The sequence below is a fragment of the Phoxinus phoxinus genome (assembly GCF_949152265.1).
Source record: "Phoxinus phoxinus genome assembly, chromosome: 19".
NCBI classification, from domain to species: domain Eukaryota; kingdom Metazoa; phylum Chordata; class Actinopteri; order Cypriniformes; family Leuciscidae; genus Phoxinus; species Phoxinus phoxinus.
Genome location: NC_136894.1, coordinates 23,377,081 through 23,402,120, shown reverse-complemented (window position 1 = coordinate 23,402,120; position 25,040 = coordinate 23,377,081). Strand labels below are relative to the sequence as shown.

General features: G+C 37.9%; 2 protein-coding genes across 4 annotated transcripts; both read right to left on the bottom strand.

Moving 5' to 3' along the window:
* Positions 1-1,557: 1,557 nt before the first annotated feature.
* LOC306987572 (interferon-inducible GTPase 5-like) lies at positions 1,558-12,194 on the bottom strand. 2 transcript variants are annotated; one of them, XM_079591955.1, is made up of 5 exons: positions 12,076-12,110; positions 11,183-11,230; positions 10,777-10,846; positions 2,357-2,930; positions 1,558-2,187 (listed from the first exon to the last, which is right to left on the bottom strand). In XM_079591955.1, exons 4-5 carry the CDS (start codon positions 2,928-2,930, stop codon positions 1,559-1,561), a joined length of 1,203 nt encoding a protein of 400 aa, XP_079448081.1. In that variant the 5' UTR covers positions 10,777-10,846; positions 11,183-11,230; positions 12,076-12,110; the 3' UTR covers position 1,558. The 2 variants fall into 2 exon arrangements, with proteins under 2 accessions (XP_079448081.1, XP_079448080.1); XM_079591954.1 differs by lacking the exon at positions 11,183-11,230 and having other exon boundaries at positions 12,076-12,194.
* A 468-nt stretch (positions 12,195-12,662) lies between these two features.
* On the bottom strand, positions 12,663-16,414 carry LOC306987574 (interferon-inducible GTPase 5-like). Of its 2 annotated transcripts, XM_079591957.1 has the most exons (3): positions 16,196-16,369; positions 15,064-15,643; positions 12,663-14,837 (listed from the first exon to the last, which is right to left on the bottom strand). In XM_079591957.1, exons 2-3 carry the CDS (start codon positions 15,629-15,631, stop codon positions 14,314-14,316), a joined length of 1,092 nt encoding a protein of 363 aa, XP_079448083.1. In that variant the 5' UTR covers positions 15,632-15,643; positions 16,196-16,369; the 3' UTR covers positions 12,663-14,313. The 2 variants fall into 2 exon arrangements, with proteins under 2 accessions (XP_079448083.1, XP_079448082.1); XM_079591956.1 differs by having other exon boundaries at positions 15,064-16,414.
* Between the last annotated feature and the right edge of the window lie 8,626 nt (positions 16,415-25,040).

The following is a 25,040-nucleotide window of genomic DNA, read 5'->3' as shown; positions in this document are numbered from 1 at the left end:
TTATAGATTCACCATTTGTGATGTGGCAGCGAGCTATAATGCACATAGCCTACGTGTTATTTTTGTTTCTTAGAGGTTGAATTCATTTCAAAATCTGTCAAACTTCCAATACTACTTCTGAATAGAATGTCTACTTCATAAATTGTATGAAAATTGTAAAAAAATAATGGTTCAGATCACTCAAACAACATATGGAAATGGAGGCGCCCTTATATGGGCAGTAATGTCAACTAGTGGAAAAGTTTGGTACTGCGCCCAAACAAAATCTCACTGAAAGCTTATTTTTTTAGATATCAACCTAAAATTTGAAACACAACTTGTTCAGATTTTTGACTTTGATTTTTTTTTGCATTTTTAGAGTCCACCATGTTTTGAAAATATATATTTTATATAAAATATGAATAATATTTATTTTAACATTGTACATTTTCATAAACTCAAACTTCTATAACTTTTTTTTCTGTTTAACTTTCTTAATTTATTTCACTTATACAAAAATCTGCCAAATGTCTTCTTTAAAACAAGACAAATCTTACATATATATCCCAAAGCATTCTTGAATTACAACCATTTAAGTTCGGAATATGCATTTTCATGTCTATTTAAAAAAAGGTTAGTGCCGCTTTAGGGTTAAACAAAAATTGTGGATCCGTGTGAACGTGGATCGTTTTGACAATGAAGTCGTCTGCAGGAAAAACTTTTCCGTTTTTAGTACATCTGTCACGGGTAGTTGCAGGAAAGCAGACAAAGATAATGAGTATAATTCCAACACAAAGTTTAATGATGATAATACAAAGAGTAAACAGACAACCAAGGCAACACACTCTAAGTAAATGAACAGAGAATGAATGTAAGGGATCAAATACAGGAAACACAATGAGGATAATTAACAGAACACAGCTGAAACTAAGAACACAAATGAGGAGCGGGAAAACTGAACACTTTAATAATTATCATACAGAAAGTATACAATACTCGTAAATTGTTCGAATAGGTGCCTCACCATGTTTTGACTAGATGGCACAATAACTCCAGAGAGCAGATAATAATGCAAATAAAATGACAGAGTGAATTTGTTTTTGGTTAATTTGTTAAAACCTTGCAGGTGACATGAGAAGACATGTAAATTCAACATCCTTCTCTGATATTTATCTTGGACTCAAAACAAAAATGTTATAAAAGAACTCAATACCACACACTGATATATATATATTTTTGAATGTAAGGCATCATAAGTGTATTGGCAACATATGATGGTGCAGCATTATTTATCGAAGGGGAAAGTAAATTAAAAGGAAGAGAGCCAAAACCAAACATACTATCAATTAATTATGTTATATCATGTACATTTATTCCAGGTGAGGTTTTTATTTATTTTATTTTTACAAAAGAACAAAATGAAAAGAAATGCAAGATTAATTTTATTGAACTAACATAAATTTGCTGCATCTAAAAGCTTTTTTTTTTTTTTTTTTTTGCCAAACAAGCTGTACTTTTTCAAGTTTGAATAAAAGCAGCAGCTACATGTAAATTTCTATCCTGGCACATTCTGTCACGTTTACACAGCAGTTCCCACTGAAGCCATTAGCACAGTTCTGGCATCTTCTGCTATGTCATCCAGAGCTCTTTTCAGCATCCTTGAGACTGTCACATAGGACATTCCTCCTGCCACCACAGTTCCAAGAATGGGTATGAGGCTCGCAACATACTCAACTGCATTTTCAGCCACAGCCAGCGATGCAGCACCCAATAAAGATAATATTGAAGCTAGGTTTATCCCAAAACGCAGAGGTGACTTCATCAGACTCTTTAGTTCTTCAATGGTCTTCCCAGATTTCTCACAGAGCTTCTGTAGGGATGGATCATCCAGACCAAATGTGCTGTAGTACGTTTCAATCTCTGTTTTGACAATGGCTAAATCTACACCAACTGAAAGACCGGGAATAGGAACTGTAGCCACACAAGCAGACAGCAAGGCTACTTTTCCAATGTTTTCCTCCAGAGCTTTCTTCTTTTTCTCATTAATCTCCAGTGTAATATTCGGCAAAGCCAACATCAGCACACGTCTCTTATGCTGTGGAAGCTCTTTCTCCATCCTCTCCTGCAGCTGATTGAAATCATACTTGCCGAGCTCCCAACCAGAGATCAGGAACACGACAGGATCCTCTATACCGATATTTCTCAGACCTAGACAGAAACAAGAAAAGGCATCATAAAATAAGTAAGAGATTTGTTAAATCTATTTTTTTTTACCATTTTCAATATAATCCATATTGTTGTTTTACAGTAGTAAATATTTGTTCAATGTAACAATTTTAAACACATCGAATCATTGACATAAAATGAAATAACTGACCATTTTCACAATCCTCTCGGATGGTATCCAGTGTCTTTTTCTGGTCAAAGTTCTTCTTCCTCTTCCTCTCCTCAGCAATAATGCAAAAGTCAATCTTGGAACGAACAAAATAAAACCTTTTCCCCATTCTCATGATCTCTTTGACCAGCTGAGTGTGGCATTCTCTGAACCGTTCTGAAGCAATGATGATGAAAAAATCATAGCGTTCAAACTGAACCAGTTCAAGATACTCGTCGGCTTTGAAGTTTGGTGTTCCAATGCCAGGAAGATCCCACACTTTCACATTTTTGTATTTAGGGTGAAGGTAATCTTTAGACTCCATAGTGGTTTCTATTGTGCCAGTTTCAGCAGAGCCTTCATCTTCATCCCCTAACCCCCTGAATGCATTGACAAACGTGGACTTTCCAGAACCTGACTCTCCCGTCACACCAATGTTAAGTTCTACAAGATCTTGCTGTTTGAGGTATTCTTTGATTGTGTTTATTGCTGATGGGAGATCCTGAGTAGATATGGAATCTTTAATATCCTCCAGGTCCTTCTGAGTTATTATATAGTAATCTTCAAACATAGCCATCTAAAAAAGTACCGTCAACAGTGTTATAAAGAAAAAACTGCCGAAAAGATGTTGCTTAAAACAATAGTTTAAAATGTCAGAAGTCCCTTTCTGTGTGTTGGCTCATTTTAACTGAAACTTAAAATCCTGAAACTTAAAGGTCCAGGTTTCCAGACAGGGCTTAGAATAAGCCAGGATTAGGCCTTAGTTTAATTAGAACATTTAAGTAGCCTTTATAAAAGTGCCTTAAAAACATTATTGGTGTGCATCTTGAGACAAAAGAATGGAATTGACATATTTCAAGATATGTCAGTGCAGATTGATTTCAGTTAAAACAGCGCAAACATGCATTTTAGTCTTGTCTGTGAAACTGAGCGGAAATCCCCATTTTAACTGATGGGAGGTCAAATAGGCCATCAACTAAATAGCCTTTTAAAGTTTTTAAAAATTGCTTACACTAAATTTCTGAAATGGCTCCATTTCTCAAAACTCTTCACACACAACCTCAAAACATGCACACAAGATGGAAAATGTCACACATCTCTTACAAAAGAAAACACTTCCTTCAAAACTATTTTAACTCTTCTAAAAATTGTGTTTTTTTGCGTAGTAACACACAAACCATTGCAGTTTTTCTTAATTGCTAAAACACTAAACCACATTCTCTGAACCAAATTCTCAATAGCCTAAACCAATTTGTTGAATAAATCACTCTTTCTGTAAAACATTAAACAAGTTCAGGTATAGTTAAAACACTGTTTGCAAATCTCATGCACTCTTTTTTTCAAAACTCTAAACACATTTTCACTTACTAAAAGACATTTCTCACTGTGATGCACTTATGTTTCAAAACGCTAAACACAGACAGGCAAAGGTTTAACACATACAACACAGTTGTCATTGTTTCAACGACTCACAATTGTTCACACTTATTTCTAATGATGTGACCAAACCAATAATACAAGTCAGTTCAGAGTCCCAAAATTGACTCAAAATGTTGCACTGAATGTTGATATCAATAATAGATGGAGACAATATAAGAGGGAAGAGTATGCGTAAAAGAGTTGGTGAATAAGGAGGAAGAGGATCAGGACGAGAAAGAGCAAGGTGTGGATAATGTTGTCAAGGCTGGTTTTGGCTTTAGGGTTTTTCCATATGACATTGTCTGTGATGTGGACAAAGTACTCCGGCCGGACACAACATGAAGACATGATGCAGAAGCAGAATAAAATCTCTCTCACTGACCTTGATTTTGCAGTTGCACAACTCTTCTGAATGTACTGTAACATGCTTTTCATTTAGAGTTTTTTTACTGTAACTTTTTTGGCTTTGCAGTTGGGTCACTGTATTTTCACAGTATGCAAGTGCGGAATATACAGACATTCAATACTATATTCAATAGTACGTAATTGTAAAATGAGTTTACTTTGTTACAATTTAGGCTACTTTTTTCTGTAACTGCATGCTTTAGATTGTGTTCTCCATTTTTTTATGTAGTGTCTAATGAATGATCTGTAGTGTTTAAAATATTGACATGTGTGTATGATCTGCAAAGCATTGTTTGATTTTGAGCACAGATAAAATGGTTTTGAGGCAATTGTTTGACTTTGTCAGAAGAGTCAGAGGTTCTCTGAATGTAGTATGAAGATTTGGTTTTGTGTTAAAGGTTTTGATAAAGTGAGTGATGGATTCAAGAAATGTGTTTAGCAATTCAAAAAAAAAACTGTAAATGGCAGTGTTTCCCAAATGAAACAAAAGAGCTGTGAGTTTACTTTTGAGTCATGAGTCTAATGTAGAGAACTGTGTTTAGAGTTTTGCAAAAAGTTTATAAAGCGCCTATGTATTTATCGTGCAATTTATGCGCTAAAATGATGATACGCACTGGTAGGAGTAGGAGTGAATTTTGGTTAATTTGTTAAAATCTTTACAGGTGACATGAGAAGACATATGCACATGTAAATTCAACATCCTGCTCTAATATTTATCTTGAGCTCAAAACAAAAATTGTGTGCTATAGCACATTATAAAAATAACTGAATACCACACTCACTGCAAAGTGAGACATGTAAGGCATTGTAAGTGCAGCAGTAGCAACAGAGGTGATGTTGCAGCATTATTTATCCAAGGGTAAAGTAATTAAAAGGAAGAGAGGGCCAAAACCAAACATTCTATAAATGATATATTATTTCATGCATTTAATTTATTCCAGTTGACAAAAATGTTTAACAAAAGAACAAAATTAAAAGAAATGCAAGATTGCACTTATTGAACAAACATAAATTTGCTAAATCTAAAACAAGAACAAAAAGATAACACAGTTACTAATTTTGCTCATGATACGCACTATAAACCCCTTGGGTAAGATTTGTGGTGTGGGGTAAGTGTGTATTACACGCCATAAAGTGTGTATAATATGCATGTGATAACGTCTCGTTTACCTATGTAACCGAGGCTTGTTCCCTGAAGAAGGGTATGGAGACGTGAGTCGGACGTACCATACTGATTGGGATCGCTTTGAGAGACCAATCTACTTCCAGTGTAACAAAACGAGTCAATGCATATTAGCATGCGACAATTGCATCAGCTCCTCTGCCTCGCAGCGCGAGCATATAATGAACAGCAGGTGCATATCTGTGTGATTATGAAATATGTAATTTTCTGTCGCGTTTCAGAATGAACACATTGAGAGAGACGGCAGAACACTCATCATGTTTATTTTCTTTATTTTACGAAAAACATTGTGTTTTTATTATGCGTGTACACAAATAAAAGAAGACATTTAACAGTTTTGAATTATGTATAATTCTTGCCTGTAAGACAAAAATCGACGAAGTTATTTGAGTCTCTTTTGCACTGATAAGAAAAAAAGCGAGACAATCGCGCTGGCGCGACGGCTGACTCCAGAGGGTTAACTCAGATCCATGCAATGACTCAAAGGGAGGTCTCTGCAGTGCCTTCAGCACCACAGATAGGTCACAAGAGGGTATAGAGGCGGGAAGAGGCGGATTCAGTCTCCTCGTGCCCCTCAGGAACTTGACGATAAGGTCGTGCTTCCCCACGGATTTTCCATCTACTGCATCGTGATGTGCGGTAACATACACTTTGAGCGGGGAGACAGCCTTCGCTCCAACCCCTCTTGCAGAAAGGAAAGCACGCTACCGATCGTACATCTTCGGGGGTCTCCTCGGTGAGAAGAACACCACTCAATGAATAGGTTCCACTTCAGAGCGTAAGCATGCCTCGTAGAGGGTGCTCTCGAAGAAGTGATGGTGTCTATGACAGCTTGTGGTAGATCACCTAGAACCTCTGCGTCATGTCCCGTCCATTCCAGGGACCAGGCATGGAGTTTACAGAGGTCTGGACGTGGGTGCCATATGGTGCCCCGTCTCTGAGAGAGGAGGTCCTCCCTGAGAGAAATGGACCAGGGAGGGGCTGTCGAGAGGAGTATCAGTTCGGGGAACCAGGTCCGGTTGGGCCAATAAGGGGAAATAAGCAAGACCTACTCCTCTTCCTCCCTGATTTTAAGGATAGGGTTAGGGTTCAACACTTACCTGTCTCTACAGGTTGGCAGGGGGTGCGTGATAAGGCGTAGTTGGATCCTCGAACAGCCCCTGCCGGCTGGCGATACAAGAGGGAACTGAGGATGCAAGGCTTTGCAGGGTCGCACACCACCAGTCTGGCCCTCTTGGGACCCAGAGATAGAGAAGCTGCTCTTGCTGAGAACTTGGGTTCCGCTGGCTGAGACGCCAGTGGCGGAACAGAATTGTATTCAACTCCGCCCGGCCATATTGGCGCCAATATGCTTCCATACTGCTAAAATTTTTCACACACATCCGGGAAGGCATGGGGTGGGGCAAGGCGATTACGCGTCACACTGCGCCCCCCAGAGCAGTCCGGGAAAGCATAGCTGTCAAGTCTGAATCCAATTCAGCATGAGCACGCACACCATTATAGTGGGAAACTCAGCATCATCTTCATTTCCAGAGCGTAACAGTTCTCTTTCCGATGCAGTGATCGACATTTTATCCTCCCCTGGAGTCCCGAATGAGATGCTAGGTCCCTCATGAGAAGGACCAACAACCCCATCCGGAAGCTGACAAGCATGTGAGATAGTGAATGTCAAATTCGATGGCACGCGGCACGCTGAACGCTGAACGCTCAAGCCCTTATGAGAAAGGCAGGATGAACAATGTGCTGAACCACCCACAAAAAACGCAGTCTCAGCATGTTTGCGATGCGATAGAGGAGTGAGGTACCCACAGGGATTGGTTACCGGGTGGAGAAGCACTCACTGTAATCCTCAGGTCACTCTGTCTATTTGGCGAAGTAGCCCTTTTCTTGTGCACCAAAAAAGGACCTAGATCGGGGTATAGATGAGGGGACTCCACCTCGTTTGAGGCACTTGAGTCTAGACTGTGCATCTAGAGTGCGATGGGTTGCTGTGACAACCAGCGCTGTCAGCCGGCAGCTTGATGGCACATGGCACACTCAGCGGCTCAAGCCTTTATGAGAAAGGTGAGACGAACAATGTGCCGAGGTGGTCATGCTCTCATGAGAGAACATGAACACCCCACAAACACAGTCTCAGCACGCTTTAAGCCCAGGCATGTGAAACAGTGATCGTGGCCGTCAAATGAGGATAGGAAATGACCACATCCAGAAAACACACGGTTTGATTGACATCTTGAAAAAGACGCAGTGTCAAACCATGTATGCTCTTTCAGGAAACTGCTCTCTCTGGTGCCGAACGTACAGGGTTATGGTCACGGCTACACAAACAGGACGCTAGTGCAAGCCTGATGTGAGCACTCACATTCTCATTGAAGGTGTAACGTTCGAGCTGTGAAAACAGCTGTTTTGCTCTCTGTGCGGCCAGCACTGTCTTTCGCTGTAATCCAACACCAGCTTTTAAGAGGCGTTCTCCCGAAGAAGCAGACTTGTTTTCTTGTTCTTTTTTGAGGTAAAAACACTCTCAGATAAGATTGCAGAGCAGGAACAGTACAACCGCTCAGCTCTGAAGCGAAAAGCAAATACCCAGCAAACACATTTACGTTGGCAACGTCTGTATAGTAGAAATGCAATGTGCCACAGTTTGTGGCACATTGCATTTCTACTATGGCAACATCGCTGTCTACGTGCTGGCAACATTGCAACAACGTAGAATTGTTGTTGACAGGGCTGTAGCAATGTTGTTGCGCGACATTTAGCAACAGAAGGCCTTCTGTAGTGAAGTGATTCGTTCGTGAAAGGAAAAATATTTTTGAACCCTTGAACTTATAATTTAATGATGAACGCGGTTGCCCAGCCTTGTTTGTTTGAACCGCGAGAGGCGTCAATTGCCGTCATTACGTTGTGAGTCAAGTTCACGGGTTACTCTTTTGACGTAAATCGATGCATACAGCCGTCTGCTGGAAGCTAGTTATTTTAGTCGATAAAGTTTTAAATATGGATATTTTTCTTACACGAATGTATCGCTTCACTTCAGAAGGCCTTTATTAACCCCCGGAGCTGCGTGGACCACTTTAATCATATATATATGCACTTTGATGGACTTCCAAATACAGACACCCATTCACTCCATTTATAAAGCTTGGAAGAGCCAGGACATTTTATAATATAACCAGAGAATGTCTAATAAGGGGAGAAGGTTCACTCTCGCTACACTTCCGGCTTCTGACTGGTTGCAGTTCCACTCTGATTCCATATGAGGGCGCTCACAGGACGAGTGCAGAATGAATGGTGGTCTATGGAGCTATACCCCTCAAAATCCACTTTTCTCAAGATATAATTTTTTGTCTAGTAATTTGAATGTTGTATTCGAAAGGAGATGCAAAGAAATTGCTTATTGCTGGGTGTTAGATTTTTTAGAGTCACTTATTTGCTTTAAAAAGTCTTTCAAAATGTCAATGACGTCATACACATCATACGACCAGAGATACTGCTTTACGGCAATCCTTCAGTCACTTTGGTGTTTTCGCGCTCTGCACTTTCTTTTCTCTCGAGGCATCGCCAGCACAGCCGACACAGGTAAACACACGTGCTAGAAGAGTTTCTGCTAGAATGCATTCTGTTCCCGCTTCGGATGCCATGATGCCATCAAGCGGTATCTCTGGTCGTAACCAGTCATTCACTGACCAATCAGCGTTCGTTAGCAGAATGCTAGCGTGTTATGGGCAACAACAACTCAACCTGTAAGAAATCGAAAGGACATAAGTACTCGTTCATTCAATTTTCGACCTATAACCCATGTTGAACTTGCAATCAAATCTGAGATTTCTCAACGGCAATCGGGTGAAAGAGACAAATTTAGCCGTCTAGCCCCATAGACTCCCATTCATTTTGCACTCGGGCGATCGCCCCCAGTGGAACTCTGGTGGAACTACAACCCAAAATTCGGTACAATAGGACTTAATAGGGAGTGAACAGGCTCTCCGTAGACGGGCTCTGATATAACTGATTGTATTCGTCTGAAAGAAGAATGTCATATTCACCTGATGGCTTTAGGGTGAGTAAATCATGGTCTAATTTTAATTTTTGGGTGAACTATCCCTTTAAGCAATGGCCCCGAACGGTGGTTCAATGTCAACATTGTGACAACGATTGAATAACCTTCACCACACAACGTAGTTATAGCAACCTTTTCCAGAATTCCAGAGCTGTCAAAATAGTTCCACTTTTAGTGTGTAAGCATTTTTTTAACTGTAGGCTATTTGTAGGCTAGGCTACATTTGTTGCATTTCTAAAGACATGATTCATGAAACCATTCTTTTAGATGTTCAATAGTTCAATATGAGTAGAACAAATCATCCACTCATTTTAAGTTTCGTAAAATGATTTGCCCTGCACACTTTTCTGTGCTTATGCAAACCATGTGGACATCACAAGAGATCTTAAATGCAAAAAAATAATCCAGTTTTTTAAAGTTGTTTCGAAACTAAAAGTGGAAGTTGAGGCCTACGAAACCATCACTCCATACCTAATCTTCAAACCAAGTCAGCAGAAATACAAGCACATCACATGCTTTAAACTCAGTTTGATATTGTGAAATAAACTTTTTGCAAAACTCTATTCTCTACATTAGACTCAAAACGAACAGCTCTTTTGTTTCATTTGGGAAACACTGCCATTTAAATGTCCCTCTCATTTACTGATGACCTACACCCGATGATCATGTGTGAAAACACTTATACATAAATTGATCACTTAGAAATCAAACTCTAATATATTTTTGACCCTTGCATTTCTGTTTATTTTGTAAATATATACTGAATAATGCATACAAGTCAAGTCACCTTTATTTATGTAGCACTGTAAGACAATACAGATAGTTTCAAAGCAGCTTTACAATAGTAAAAAAATCTAATTCTGCTGTAAAGCAGCTCAAAACAGTGTCATTATTCAGCTCAAATCAGTTCAGTGTTGATTCAGTTCAGTTCAGTTTAGTAACTTTAAAGTTCAATTGTGCATATGTACTGTATATACAGTGTATTTGTGCACATGTATGTGGTACAAACTCCTGTACACTCCACTGCACACTGAACAAGCAAAACATTAAAAAAATGTCACATCCATGTCTAGTCTGGCGTATATGTGGCTAATAATTTTAATGTTTGTGTGTAGGAGTTACTTCACAAAATAGCATTTTTACAAGAGTTTAAAATAGTTTTGAATGAGGTGTTTGCTTTTGCAAGAGATGTGTGATGTTTTGCAGCTTGTGTATGTGTTTTGAGATTTTGTGAGTAGTTTTGAGAAATGGAGCCATACAGTAGTTTAAAAAATTGTGTTTAAGCATTTGTGAAAAACTGTACGGTTTAAAAACTGAAATGTAAAGCGTTACACATAGCGCCTTTAATCTTTTCAATCTCACCTTTATGTTTCAGAGCAAGAGACACAGGAAGAACGTAGACTAAGAATAGAGTTGTTGTTTCCTTCACCAACTGAAATAAAAAAGTTTGAAATATTCAGTCAAGGACTGCAAAGTTTGCAAATGAATACATGAAGTACTCTTATAATATAAAGCATTAATGATTCAACAAGGATTTTCAATGTAACATTTGATTGTTAAAAAAAAAGCTTCTAAAATGGATTTGATATTATAAGCATTGAAGGAGACTTTAAATAAATGTATAGGCCTACTATATATATAAAAAAATATTTCGCTTGATCACACTTATGTGCATGAAGATAGCACAAAAATTCTGAACATTTCCTTTTAAGAAATACATTGCTGCCAAAAGTTTAAAAGTATAGCCTACTATAAACATTTTTCTTACCAAAATCTTCTAAACAATCCACACAGCAAGATGACACTGACAGCAGATCTGAAATCAAGCCTGTTATTGCGCAGACCTTAACTTGTATACTGGTCAAAAGAGCAGAGTGAGATCCGCCCCAAAAAAATACTTTCACTTTCACTGCACATTAACACAGAGGGGCGTTGATAGACCCATTTAACTGCAGTCTAAATAGTGATAAAATGTTGATTGCAGTGATTGCAATGGCATGCTAATTCATGTAGCCTATTTGTATCTGTTGTTTATATAAATATAAGAGTTGAATATATGGCACAAAAAGTCACACAGAAGTTAACATAGCGAAATGTGATCATATCAAATCAAGTAGGCCCTAACTGTCCGTTCCATAAAAAAAATATGATGGCATTGAAAATAATATAATTAATCTTATTGATTATAAATACAGAACCACCCAACTGAGTATTTTTAGATTCAATAAAGATTCATAAACGTTTAGATCACTAAAGTTGTTCATATGTAAATTAGTCATGTTAGATGCTGTAAGTAGCCATGCGTTTCAGGATCTATGGAAATGTTTGGTTGAACCCCAATTGACGTAAAATACAAGCAAATACTCATGAAATCACATTGCATAAGAACAATTACTCCTTAGCCCTTAAAGGAGAACTCCAGCGCAAAATGAACCTTTGGTCTAATTACACATTGTTACCTAGTCAACCGTTATCTGAGATTTGTTTTCATGATTATCGAATGTAAATAGTTTTATCTCTAAAAACAGTTTAGCCTATAACGCTAGTATAACGCTAGTATATGGGGCGTAGAGTAATGACAAATAAAAATCGCTTGTTAATACCACTAACAAGGCTCAAAATAGCCCCACACTAACACGGCAGCATAATGAGGGTCCCTACCTTCAAACCGAAGCATTGAGAACTTTGACAGTGTCCAGACAGTTTAATAAGAATATATTTTATACATACAGTCAACTTCACATACAAGCAGAAGCCATCTTAGAAAAACAGACTCGATCAGTCGATCAACGAAACGCCGATCCAAATGCGCTGAACTGTGTAGAATCTCATATGGTCCAGCGCATTTAGATCGGCGTTTCGTTGATCGACTGATCGAGTCTGTTTTTCTAAGATGGCTTCTGCTTGTATATGTGAAGTTGACTGTATGTATAAAATATCTTCTTATTAAACTGTCTGGACACTGTCAAAGTTCTCAATGCTTCGGTTTGAAGGTAGGGACCCTCATTATGCTGCCGTGTTAGTGTGGGGCTATTTTGAGCCTTGTTAGTGGTATTAACAAGCGATTTTTATTTGTCATTACTCAATGCCCTATATACTAGCGTTATACTAGCGTTATAGGCTAAACTGTTTTTAGAGATAAAACTATTTACATTCGATAATCATGAAAACAAATCTCAGATAACGGTTGACTAGGTAACAATGTGTAATTAGACCAAAGGTTCATTTTGCGCTGGAGTTCTCCTTTAATAAATAATTTATTGATTAAATGATTAAACATTTAATATAAAAAAAACGTCATTAAAATTACTATTTGACAGTAGCCTAAGGTATTTTCCAAAATATTTTAATCAGAACTAAAACACCAATTCAAGGACAAAGAAAGTGTATAGGAAAGTGGATGAAATGCTAAAAGTTAGTTTTGTAATCTCTTTTGGTTTAATTTAACCTTATTTTTTAACTTTCCTATTGTGGACAGACTGGGTGGATATCTGCAGTCACCGAGGCTTAAAATAGCACGGCATGTTTATTGAGAGCTGCATTGCCCTTCTTGTTTGTTTCCTGAAGAGAAACAATGGACGAATTGTGATGAAAGTAGTTGCAAGTATAAGATAATGGCATATAACACACAGGAACAATCAGGAAAAAAACCTCCTTAATCCTTGATAAATAATTACAAATAAATAAACTTAGTTTAAAATAAAATACCTTTATTTAAAGTTATTATTTGACTGATTGGAGTATGACAGAGTATTCAAGCCTGTTCTGTAACATTTATGAAAAGCAGTACAATGAGAATAAAGAGTGTCAGGACTTTTGTCAAACACAGGCACTGCCTCAAAAGAACCCAAGAGCGATTACACAAACAGGGTTGAAGGTAATCTCAAAAGGCTACATGTTTTCACCGTAGTAATGAGTCTAAGAGACTTTAAGAATATTTGACATTTGCATCCAAATACATGCAAATCTTTATTTTAGACTCATCAGCAACAAACAAAATAATGAAAAAGGGCAAAATAAAATAATATAATTACAATGCAAGTGAAACCCAGACGTTTCAGCTGAAACTCACATTTAACTGAGAAAGATGGATCTTTTTATTTTGTGATCAAGATATTCTGTAAATGAAACCTTTCTTTTTGCATTGTAAAATGCCCTTCCCACTTTAACAAACTGTGCTATCAGTTGATGTATGGCAGTTGTTACTGTGGCAATAGTTTAAATAGCTGATTGTTAACAACCTTTGACACTTCAGCTTTATGCATGGCCCATTGTACTTTTACCCTATTTCAAAATATTGGGATGTAATTAAGCTTCTTAAGTTATAACATTTAAGTATGAACCCAGACACAGGTGTTTATTCAACACATTATGTTCAGGTGGGTAACAACAAAGACAGAGAAAATGGATGACTGATCTTTGTATCTTTCACCAGGTTTGAAGGAGCCCGTTGATGAACCAACACACAAACGAAAACTTATAACAAAGTGATAAATGTTTTTAATTTAATGTAGTCACGAGTAGTGGCAGCTGAGGCTGTGATACTGTTATTATGGAAAGTAAATTGGGATAAAAGAGATGGTCAAAAGCAATCTATCAAGTAGGAAAAACACAAAATGATGTAGATAATTGATGTAATAAACAGAAGATGTAGAACAGATAATTAAATACATGTCATGAGAATACAACGTGAAATCTATGTCATACATGTCTATTAGATATTTAGCATCAAATGTCATACATGTTTTTGTCTATAAATACCTCAGATCTGACGCTGTCGAACATTCTTGTCTTTTACACTTCAGTCTCCAGTGAAGCCATCAGAACATTCCTAGCATCATCAGCGATGTCATTTAGAGCTCTCTTCAGCATTCTTGAGATAGTCAGATAAGACAGTCCTCATGCCACCAAGCTGCCAATGATGGGAATAACGCTTACAAGTAACTCAACAGTATCTTCTGATATAAGAAGTGACGCAGCACCCAGCAAGGTTAATATTGAACTTGTGTTTATCCCTTGATGCAGAGGAGACTTCATCAGACTCTTCAATTCCTCTACGGTTTTCCCAGATCTTTCACAAAGCTTCTGAAGGGATGGATCATCCAGACCAAACACGCTGTAGTACTTTCTCAGCTCATCTGCAATGATGGCTATATCTGCAGTGATCGAAAGACCAGGAAGAGGAATAGCAGCTATACAAGCAGACAGGAAAGCAACTTTTCCAATGTTTTCCTCCAGAGCTTTCTTCTTTTTCTCATTAATCTCCAGTGTAATATTCGGCAAAGCCAACAGCAGCACACGTCTCTTATGCTGTGGAAGCTCTTTCTCCATCCTCTCCTGCAGCAGATTTAAATCATACTTGCCGAGCTCCCAACCAGAGATCAGGAACACGACAGGATCCTCTATACCGATCTTTCTCAGACCTATAGACAGAAACAGTAAAGGGCATAATGAACTATTAAAAAAAATAAAGGATTATTATATATTTTATTAATAAATAATATAGGCTAATAAAGTATTATCAGTGTAATTAAAATTATCATTGTTTTTACATGAGAAAAACATATTTGTTTAATACAATAATCGTAAAGATAAAGTCTACATCTCTTTGTTGCTCAAAACATTGTAATGTGAACTGAATAAACTGACCATTTTCACAATCCTTTCGGATTCTATCCAGCGTCTTTTTCTGGTCAAAGTTCTTCTTTCTCTTCTCAGCAGTAATACAAAAGTCAATCTTGGAACGAACAAAATAAAACATTTTCCTCATTTTCTTGATCTCTTTGGCCAGATGAGTGTGGCTTTCTCTGAACCGTTCCGATGCAATGATGATGAAAAAATCATATCGTTCAAACTGAACCAGTTTAAGATACTCATCGGCTTTGAAGTTTGGTGTTCCAATGCCAGGAAGATCCCACACTTTCACATTTTTGTATTTAGGGTGAAGGTAAACTTCAGGCTCCATAGTGGTTTCTACTGGGCCAGTTTCAGCAGAGCCCTCTTCTTCATCCCCTAAACCCCTGAATGCATTGACAAACGTGGACTTTCCAGAACCTGACTCTCCTGTCACACCAATGTTAAGTTCTACAAGATCTTGCTGTTTGAGGTATTCTTTGATTGTGTTTATCGCTGATGGGAGATCCTGAGTAGAAATGGAATCTTTAATATCCTCCAGGTCCTCCTGAGTTATTATACAGTAATCTTCAAACATAGCCATCCTAAAAAAGATCTGTCAACAGTATTATAAAAAATGCTTTAGGAAATATGTAAAAACAACAGCTTAAGCCATGATATTTTAAATGTCTGAAGTCCCGCATGCTAGAACTCAACAGTCCTTTATTTTGCTTAGTTTCTCCTATAAAGAAAATCAAGTTCATCATCAGTTTCTCAATCTCATATTATGTTTCAAACACAAAAGATGCAAGAGGAAGTGCTGTTTCCTTCACGAATTCAAATTATTGTTGTAAGAACAATGTTGTTATAACAATGTAAGGGCCTACCTGATTCATCTACAATTTTAAATGTTGTATTTGATTGCTAAAAGAAATGTCTAACACATGTATTCCACAGACTTTACATGATAAATGTTTGTATTTTGCTGCCTCACATGATGATAAGTCAGATAGACCAGAAATTCTTACTTTCGGTTTACAACATGAAAGTGATTGCTGTCAAGACATCTGGATGATCAGTGAAACTGGAATTCATTACAATGGCGACTGTAGAGACCTTACCGAATGTTTCCGTGTAATTTACACAGCAAGAACTGGCAACGACTTACCCTTGAACTTTTCCACTGCAATACTTTCACTTTCACTGCAGCTGAAACAGGCAAAGACTTAAATACTTGTCAGATGTATAAAATAGTCTATATATGGCAAATAGATTCCACTGGTCTGGTTCATATCCGGGCATAAACACCACGAAAGACGCAACGCGACACAATATGTGACAAATCACAGCCAATCAGAAGTGTGCAGTTCTCACTCGCAACACGTTGCACAGATGAAATGCGTAAAACTAAAAGCACAACTTGCACATTCACGATTTTCGCGATGCTTCTCCATATTATTACTTGTGGAACTCAGGGATTTGTCATAGGCTAATATATTTTTTTCTCAACTTACACTTTCATCAATGCTTCTAGACGTCTTGAATATGCCAAAACGTTCCACCAGAGGTCTCTGTCGCATTAGGCTTTTATAACATGATAAACTGTCTCAAACACTTCCGATGTGCCTTCCCCCCAGAGATGTCTGATGTTGTGCGCGCGCATCATAGGCTCAGGTGGTATTCTATGCATTTACAGCAAAGATGACACAATGACCTTTACTGAAAAGCTTCTGTTTAATGGAGAGTCTGTTAATAAATTAGAGTGAGGGAGGAGAAATGGGGTCATAGCCTGTGACTTGTTGAAAGATAATTGTGGAACAGATGTGACCGTTTTATTGCAAGATAAAGATCATTGTGAGATCTGGATCGATTTGCACAACATAGGCATATTTACTGCTTGCTTTTCTATGCAATGCCCTCAGAAGATAACGTAGAAGCTTAAGAAACCAGGTTACATGAAAGGGCTTGACCAGGCACTATATATGGTTAGCTTGTATAAAAATGACTGTCTGCAAGTTAACATCCCCCCCCCCCCCCCCCCCCCAAAAAAATGCTGCTGTTAACATACAAATGTAATACTGTGACAACCAGTTCATTTAGCTTATAACATCTACATAGTTTCCTGAAAATAGTTGTTTCAAATAGCTATATGTTTGATTCATGAATACAAGCAAGCTCGTCTTTATTTCTGTCTTTTTACCTCTCAGAGGTTTTCTTATTGGTTATTGTATTCCAACCATTTGTCCTTGCTGTTGATAGTGTGATGCTCTTCAGATCATGAGAACAAAAAGAAGAGAAACGAGGAAATTATGATCAGTGTAGCTTCGTCAGCATTGTTCTTATCTGGCGTTTCTGTTTACTGAACCTCTGTCCACCCATTATTTTCCCCACAGTTGAGATTTGTATGTTTGTGAATCAACGTGAAGACTGTTATGTTTTATTTTGAAAACTACAGTTTTTGTCTAGGGAGTGTTAAGGGATAGTTGAGGTCAGATATCTCACTAAAACAACTTTGAAAGTCTATCGCTCTCACTCACACACACAACTATATACACGCACACACAAACTCACACATTTGTACACTGTGTTCCAACACACGTCTAGCTCTTTAGAATGTTCTGTCCTGCCTCAGCACTATTTACCAACTCCCCACGCTGTGTGACACACGTAACATGAAATCTTATACATCTCAGAAAGATCAGTTACATATGCTGCAGCTGCTGCAATGTACACACCAATACAAATACACAATGTATTTGCAGGTGGATAATAATAAATATAACATCACACATGTTAGGTTTCCATGTTTTATGGGGACTTCCCCCATAAATTCCTAAATAGGAACATAGTAGTGTACTTAAAGTGCAAAATAATATATAAATAGTAAACTATAAGAATAAGTTAACTTAAAAATTGCGTACACTTGCAGTATAAAACTGGTAAATTATTAAAAAAGTATACTTCAAAGTGTACTTTCATAAACTACAAAATGTGCTACAAGAATCAGTATGCCCATAAGTTCCCTTGTATTATAATTGCAGTACAAACTAAAAAGTATGCTACTGTTACACTTAAAGTATACTTAAAAGTTTACTAGGGCCAATTTAGTCCCAAGTATACACTTACAGGTATACTACTAGTACATTGATAATTACTTCATCACTGCTGCATCTGAAAACGTAGGCAGCTGACTTGTTGCCTCACTGCCTTATCAGCCAATGACTTTGTAGGCAGTGTTTGCGCACGAAGGTTCCTCACGAAACTGATTTCAGACAGACTTCTGAGGCAGCATATCCGGTTTAATGATCTACAGCAAAATAGAGCGAGCTTTGGTAAAAACTAAGTGAATATTGAATGACTACAATAGTGATTTCTCACTAGAAATGACATCATAAGTGGAAAACATTGATATAAAACTTACACTTTCACACAAACTGACGATCAGCCGCAACTTTCAGACGCCATCTTTATTTTTCTAGCTCAACTGTCACAGAATGGAAAGCAAAGGATTGTGGGATATCAAAGGCAGCGAAGGATACATCTATGCTGCCTTCAAAAATCAGATGAAGGCATCTCAGGAGACAGGAAGTGAAACTAATATTGCATTCACGTTCCTTGATGCCTTCCGACCTTGGATTGTGTCCTCTAAAAGCAACATTTATCAGTTTTCGGACGCAGCTAAAGTATAATATACTTAATAGTACTGTATACTTAAACTTTACTTAAGTGTTTTTGTGTTGGGGGATGGAGGGTCTGAAAGGCTACAACTGAACTTTATTGACTCATAGTGTTTCGGTATTATTAAGAGTTGTTTATCTATCCATCTGACCTCCCTTTCAACTTCCTAATGAAAGTGAGCAAGATAATGTTTGGAAATTGTATTTATTGTAATTTTAAGGCTAAAAAATGCATTTGGCCATAGAGAGGCGCTATTGCAGTCCATACTCAAAGGTCTGTTGTAAAAATCCCAGCCTAGTCTTAATTAACATAGGTTTAAAGCATTCTTTAAAAATGTTTTTGAATATCAGTTACAGGTCTTACATAAGTTTGTGTTTTTGACGTGTGCTCATTGAATGATGTGGCATGCAGGATGTGTTGGTCAGCACACCAGGCCAAAGGATCAGGCACAGCAAGAGCTGCTGGAGAACAAGGAAATAACAGGCGATAACCTTCTATCCTGTTCTTATGTGAATGACGTGAGAGAGTTCATGCAAAGGCACACTCATTTACTTGCCCGATAACCTCTGAGTGAGCTGCGAGGACAAGACGGGAAATCCTCCGTGTGAACGTACCAGCTGAAGAGTTTCTGGAAAAGAAGTATGACGTCTGTTTGTCACAGATCAGACATCTAGGTAACACAATCTATAAACAAAGTTTCTGCCAAATTAGACCTCTACTCAATCACTGGGCACAGTTTGACATTTGCCTTCAGTTAAAATACTGTCAATTTTTAATTTTAAAGTAAATTTTTTGTTGGACTTTTAAGAAATGATTTTCTTGATTGCTGCTTTTCAGCAAGTGCATTGCATTTACTTTTCAATTGAATATAAATCGCATTATTGTATATTGCTTGGAGAAAAATCCTAAATGTGCATACTTTGGACCTGTCTAATTTTATGGTTTAATGAATGATTTCAATAATATTAATAATAATAATCAATCCATCCATCCAATTTATCAATCCAAACCACTTTGGGATGCTGGAGCCTATCTCGGCATCTCTGGCAGAAAATAAATATATAATGATAAAATATAATAATAATAATATTTATTAATAATAATAATTAATATTACCACACACAAAGTATGCACAATTTCTAAATAAAAATAAATACAATATTCATCATGACATTTAGCATAACAAGACATTTTTAAAATTAAATATATTTTATATTATTTCCATAAGCATAATAAAAATATATACTGTGGAGGATTATCTCAATGATCTAAAAAATAATAATAATATATAAAATATTCTTAGCTAGTAGCTACAGTTCATGATAAGTTATTTTTGTCCTATGATAAATATGATAGCTTGGATTAAACGTCTAAAATAACAGCCAGAATTCCAACAAACCCTGCCATAAATCCTCATTGTAAAACTTGATGGATAATATGTCACCAGCAAAAAATTAGTCTTGGAGACCGTTATACATTCCTGAGCTGATTATTACACAAGTCTTTTTTTATGGCATCTTTTTCAGCCGTGTTGTGAAATGACTTGCAGGTGCAAGAGAATGTGTGTTGTGTTTTACAGTCCTGTCAGAAAAAAAACAGTGATGGTGTTCTTGTGTTTCTCAGTACTCTATTCTTAAAAGCCCGGTTTAGCCAGATGGCAGGCAGGGTGGTGCAGTGTCTCCCTTTCATGAGCCAAGTCAAACACTGGCCTCGGCCGTAGAGCTCTCCATTTCTGTGGGCCTTGCGCCCCGAGCACGAGAACAATGTGGGTTTGAAGCCTCCTGAGTTTTCCTCTGCCAGACACCAACAGGAATGAGAAGAATTCCAAGTTATTAGAGAGAGAAAGATCATGTTCTGTGGATTAGCAGAACGGCTAAAAATACTTTGATCTCCTAACAGACTCCACGTAGTCTTGTATCTTGGAGGAAACACAGTATGCCGCACATTTTTAAGCCCATAAACTTAAGTGGAGGTGGAAGAATTTTGGAGAGCGATCAGTCTGGAGCTGGGTGGCCATAAGCAGATAGAAATCTCTTTGTGTGTCAGCACACACTGATATGGGATTTTACGATGCAGCACAGTTAGCGTTACTCACTAACTTGCGTCCAAGTCCTCCTGGCTTCAAATGTCTAATTAAAACTTGAACAAAGAGATTATATTAGGCCCTTAAAGATTATTTTCTTGATTAAAGGCAGTGGTGCATGTTTGATTGTAGGTACCCCCGAATCTTTACAGATAATCACCTTTATGCTTCAGTTTAGTGGTGGATAATCAAATGGTGCATTCAAATCACTTTGGTTGAAGCAAGATGGTGATGTACCTTTTCTACAAAAAAATACAGCATGTTTTTTTTTTTACTCTACTTCTACAAAATGAGGGATTAAGAATGCACTTCAGGTGTGTTTTTGTTGAATGTTTCTATTTAATTTATGAGACGCTGTAAACTGAATTATTGTATAATTGTACAATACTTTTATATTGTGTACATTTAACGTAGCTTTATTGTAGGTAAAAAATGAATCATTAAAAAAAAAAAAAAAATCTCACTGACATCATGGCTTCAATCTGGAAACTCTGGCCTAAAAGAAATGGTGTATTCAAGTCATGTCGGAAAGATTGTATTTTTGAGTTGAATGCTCAGGAACACCGCATAATTTAAAATACGCAAATTTAACGTAATTACAAGTGGAACTTTCTTTAAGCCCAGAGTTTCTGAGTTGGGGGCGTGTCAGAAAATATGACGGACGCAACAGATGCAGTGTGTATTGATGGTAAAAAAAAAATCGTTTTACATTTATAAGTCACTTATTCAAAATACGATAGTATTCTATAATTATGATAACCATATATAACGATTAAATACAATAATGAAATTGTAAACATATACTGATGTGCATTCTCACCATTTTGAAGTAGAGTTAAAATAAAATCTTGCTGAAATTTTGACGCTTTTTAGAATTGGTACATCACCATCTTGCGCCAACCAAAGTGTCTCAATTATGACTTCCCAACTCATAAATACGAACTTCCCAGGAGGACTTGAAGACACCAAATTGTTTCCCAACTTATGACTGTAGCGGCATTCAGGTGTGATCAACTCTACGTAAAATATTATCCTTCCTACATGATTTGAAAACACCAAAAGTTTTTAAAAGTATTGATAGCACATTGAAATGATTGTTTGAAAAGCTTTAACTGAGATGCCATTAAATTCATAAAAGCACACTTCACCAGCACACCAATATTTGGCTGAAGGCTGGCCTTAGTAACAGCTGTTGCAAGTAACACATAGCAACACATTGCTGTGTTTCATTCCATAAAATGTGCATGGAGAATACCTCAACGTTTTGTAGATGCTGACATATCCCTGTGGGTCACCGATCACCCCAAATAACTTGAATAGCTCTGGTAGTGCACTGCCCTTTGTGGCTTACCCGTCAACGTACTTGAGAAAGAAGTAGAACAAGAGTAGAAGTAGAAATGTTTTCTTGTCAGCCCCTTAAGCATGGCTAATGTGTAATTTGTGTTTACAGGGGAGGTTAAGACTGTGGCTCTCCTCTGTGGTAACACTGAAAGTCACTCACTTAAGATTTTCTCTGATTCCCGTGGAGGGGGGAAAGAGAAACAGGGTCCACAAAACATCTATCCTCCATTTGTCAAAGTAACCAGTGGAATTTTTACATAACATGGCTTCCCAATGTAGGAAATGAGTGTGTTTATGTGGTTCAACTATTTTCATTGGAGATTTTCAGTGGGAAATTTCAATCCGGAGAACCTTCAATGACTTTTTATGTTATAGGGATGAGTGAAACCACATTTTATTTTCAACCCAATACCAATGCCAGTTGTTTCTTTTATTGATACCTCTAATCAATCATTTCCCCCCCTGTAATATCCAAGGACAAAATGGATAAAGCCATTATTATAGCATTTAAAAGCCATTTCAACATAGACCTGGACTGTGTGTGTGTGTGTGTGTGTGTGTGTTCCATTTATTAATAAAATTGAATAATAATTTGTTACATTTATATAGCGCTTTTCTGGGTACTCAAAGCACTTCACATGGGCGGGGGGGGTCTCCTCTACCACTTATTAACCCTTTAAAGCCTGACATATGAAATGATATTCAGAGAAAAGTATTTTTTTTTCTTTTTAAATGGAATAGTGCATTGAACCTTTAGGCCAAGGGTGTCCAATCCTACCCAATGGCACCTGTCAATGTGTGGGATATATTCTTGAATGTCATGTGCGGAAAGCAGGAAAAATGGGGAAGCAAAAAGCAACTTTGTCAAGGACCAAATAATAACGGCTAGATGACTGGGTCAAAACATCTTCAAAACGTTAAGTCTCGTGGGGTGTTCCCAGTATGCAGTGGTTAGTACCTAACAAAAGTGGCTCAAGGAAGGACAACTGAACATGCATCGGGGTCATGGGTGCCCAAGACTCATGAATGCTAGACTGTCCAATCACACAGAAGAGCTACTGTAGCTCAAAGGGCTGACAAAAGTAATGCTGCCCATGATAGAAAGGTGCGAGAAAAACACAGTGCTTCGTATGGGGCTGCATAGCTCAGAGTCAGATCTGGACCATGAAACAGTGAAAGAAGGTTACCTGGTTTGATATTACCTTTTCGTTTTTTAAATCAGGTATGCGTCGTTTATTAGTCAGGCCAGCAGAGGCAGTGTGATGCTCTGGGAAATCCTGGGTGCTAGCATTCATGTGGGTAGGCTATTACTTTGACACACACCACCTACTAAAGATTGCTGCAGACCACATACACCCCTTCATGGCAACGATGTTCCCTGATGACCTGATTTCAGCAGGATAATGCACCCTGCCACACTGCAAAAATGTATCGGAATGGTTTGATGAAAATTTGAGCTAAAGGAGTTGCCTTGGCCTCTAAATTTTCAAGAAAATAAACATTGCTCAAAAGTCCGTTGTATTTTTCTAAATAAATAATATAATCATTATCATTAAAAAACACTTAGTGTCAATACAACATCATTATCTGAAGTATACACTCACCGGCCACTTTATTAGGTACGCCTTGCTGGTACCAGGTTGGACCCCCTCTTGCATTCAGAACTGCCTTAATTCTTTGTGGCAGAATCAAGAAGGTTCTGGAAACATTCCTCCGAGGTTTTGTTCCATATTGACATGATAGCATCATGCAGTCGATGCATATTTGTCAGCTGCACGTCCATGACGCGAATCACCTGTTCCTCCACATCCCAAAGGTGCTCGATTGATCCTTACGGAACAATATATTACAATACATTTCCATATATGGGAAACTAGTGCTTATATTTTTCAATATACTGCAATATATGCATTGACCATGTATGGCTATATATCAATGAATATAAATTATTTATAAATGAAGACAAAAGTGCTATTCTGGCATCAACAAGGCATTTACGCCCACAGGACTGCCGCTCACTGGATATTTCCTCTTTTTCAGACCTTTCTCTGTAAAGGTTGTGCGTAAAAATCCCAGTAGATCAGCAGATTCTGAAATGCTCAAACCAGCTGGCACCAACAACCAAGCCACATTTCTTTCCCATTATGATGCTCAGTTTGAACTTCAGCAGATTGTCTGGACCATGTCTACATGCCTAAATGCATTGAGTTGCTGCCATGTGATTGGATTATAGATATTTGCGATAACAAGCAGTTAAACAGGTGTACTTAATAAAGGGGCCAGTGAGTGGATATTTCAAGAACGAGCCACCCATCTTGACTGTCACTCAAAAAGCTTGTAAGACTGATGTCACTGCCCCCCCCCCCCCACCTCTTTAAATACCTTGCCTATAAATGAGGCTTCAACAGGCAGATGAGATGCTGTCTCCATCTGAATTGTGTAATCCCAGTGTTGAGTATCAGTCCCATAGGAGCATCTTATAACCACTTCTCAGGAATTCCAGAGGCGTGTCCTGCCAGGTTTGGCTGAGGGCCCATTTCATGAGAGGGCTGTGTAATCCAAGCAAACCCTCCCGCCCTGATCCTGTCAACACCCAGTGTCCAATGCTCCTGGAATTGCTGTCCCAGTCTCCAGTGTGTGACGTGTCAGCTTCTAGAAACGATGCACACCTCAGATGGATTCTGTATTGTGTAGTAGATTCAGAGATAGATGGCAGATGCTTAAGATGTAACCCGATTACCAAGTGTAGATCTTGTGTGCTGTAATACATGGACAGAAGGTACTGGTGGTGGTGATGGAAATGTGATGGGAATTTCAGTTCGAAGAGAGGAGAATATGAGACCATATCACTTACACACTGCATGTGTTCTGTGTACAGTGTTGTGGTTCACCCACCAGATCATTGGCTGGG

Bases quoted from the DNA above. Each gene is read 5' to 3' on its own strand.
- LOC306987572 (XM_079591954.1), bottom strand. From the start codon at position 2,930: ATGGCTATGTTTGAAGATTACTATATAATAACTCAGAAGGACCTGGAG. The intron at 2,188-2,356 runs GTCAGTTATTTC...GTTTCTGTCTAG, and splicing joins CCGAGAGGATTGTGAAAATG to GTCTGAGAAATATCGGTATA.
- LOC306987574 (XM_079591956.1), bottom strand. From the start codon at position 15,631: ATGGCTATGTTTGAAGATTACTGTATAATAACTCAGGAGGACCTGGAG. The intron at 14,838-15,063 runs GTCAGTTTATTC...TTCTGTCTATAG, and splicing joins CCGAAAGGATTGTGAAAATG to GTCTGAGAAAGATCGGTATA.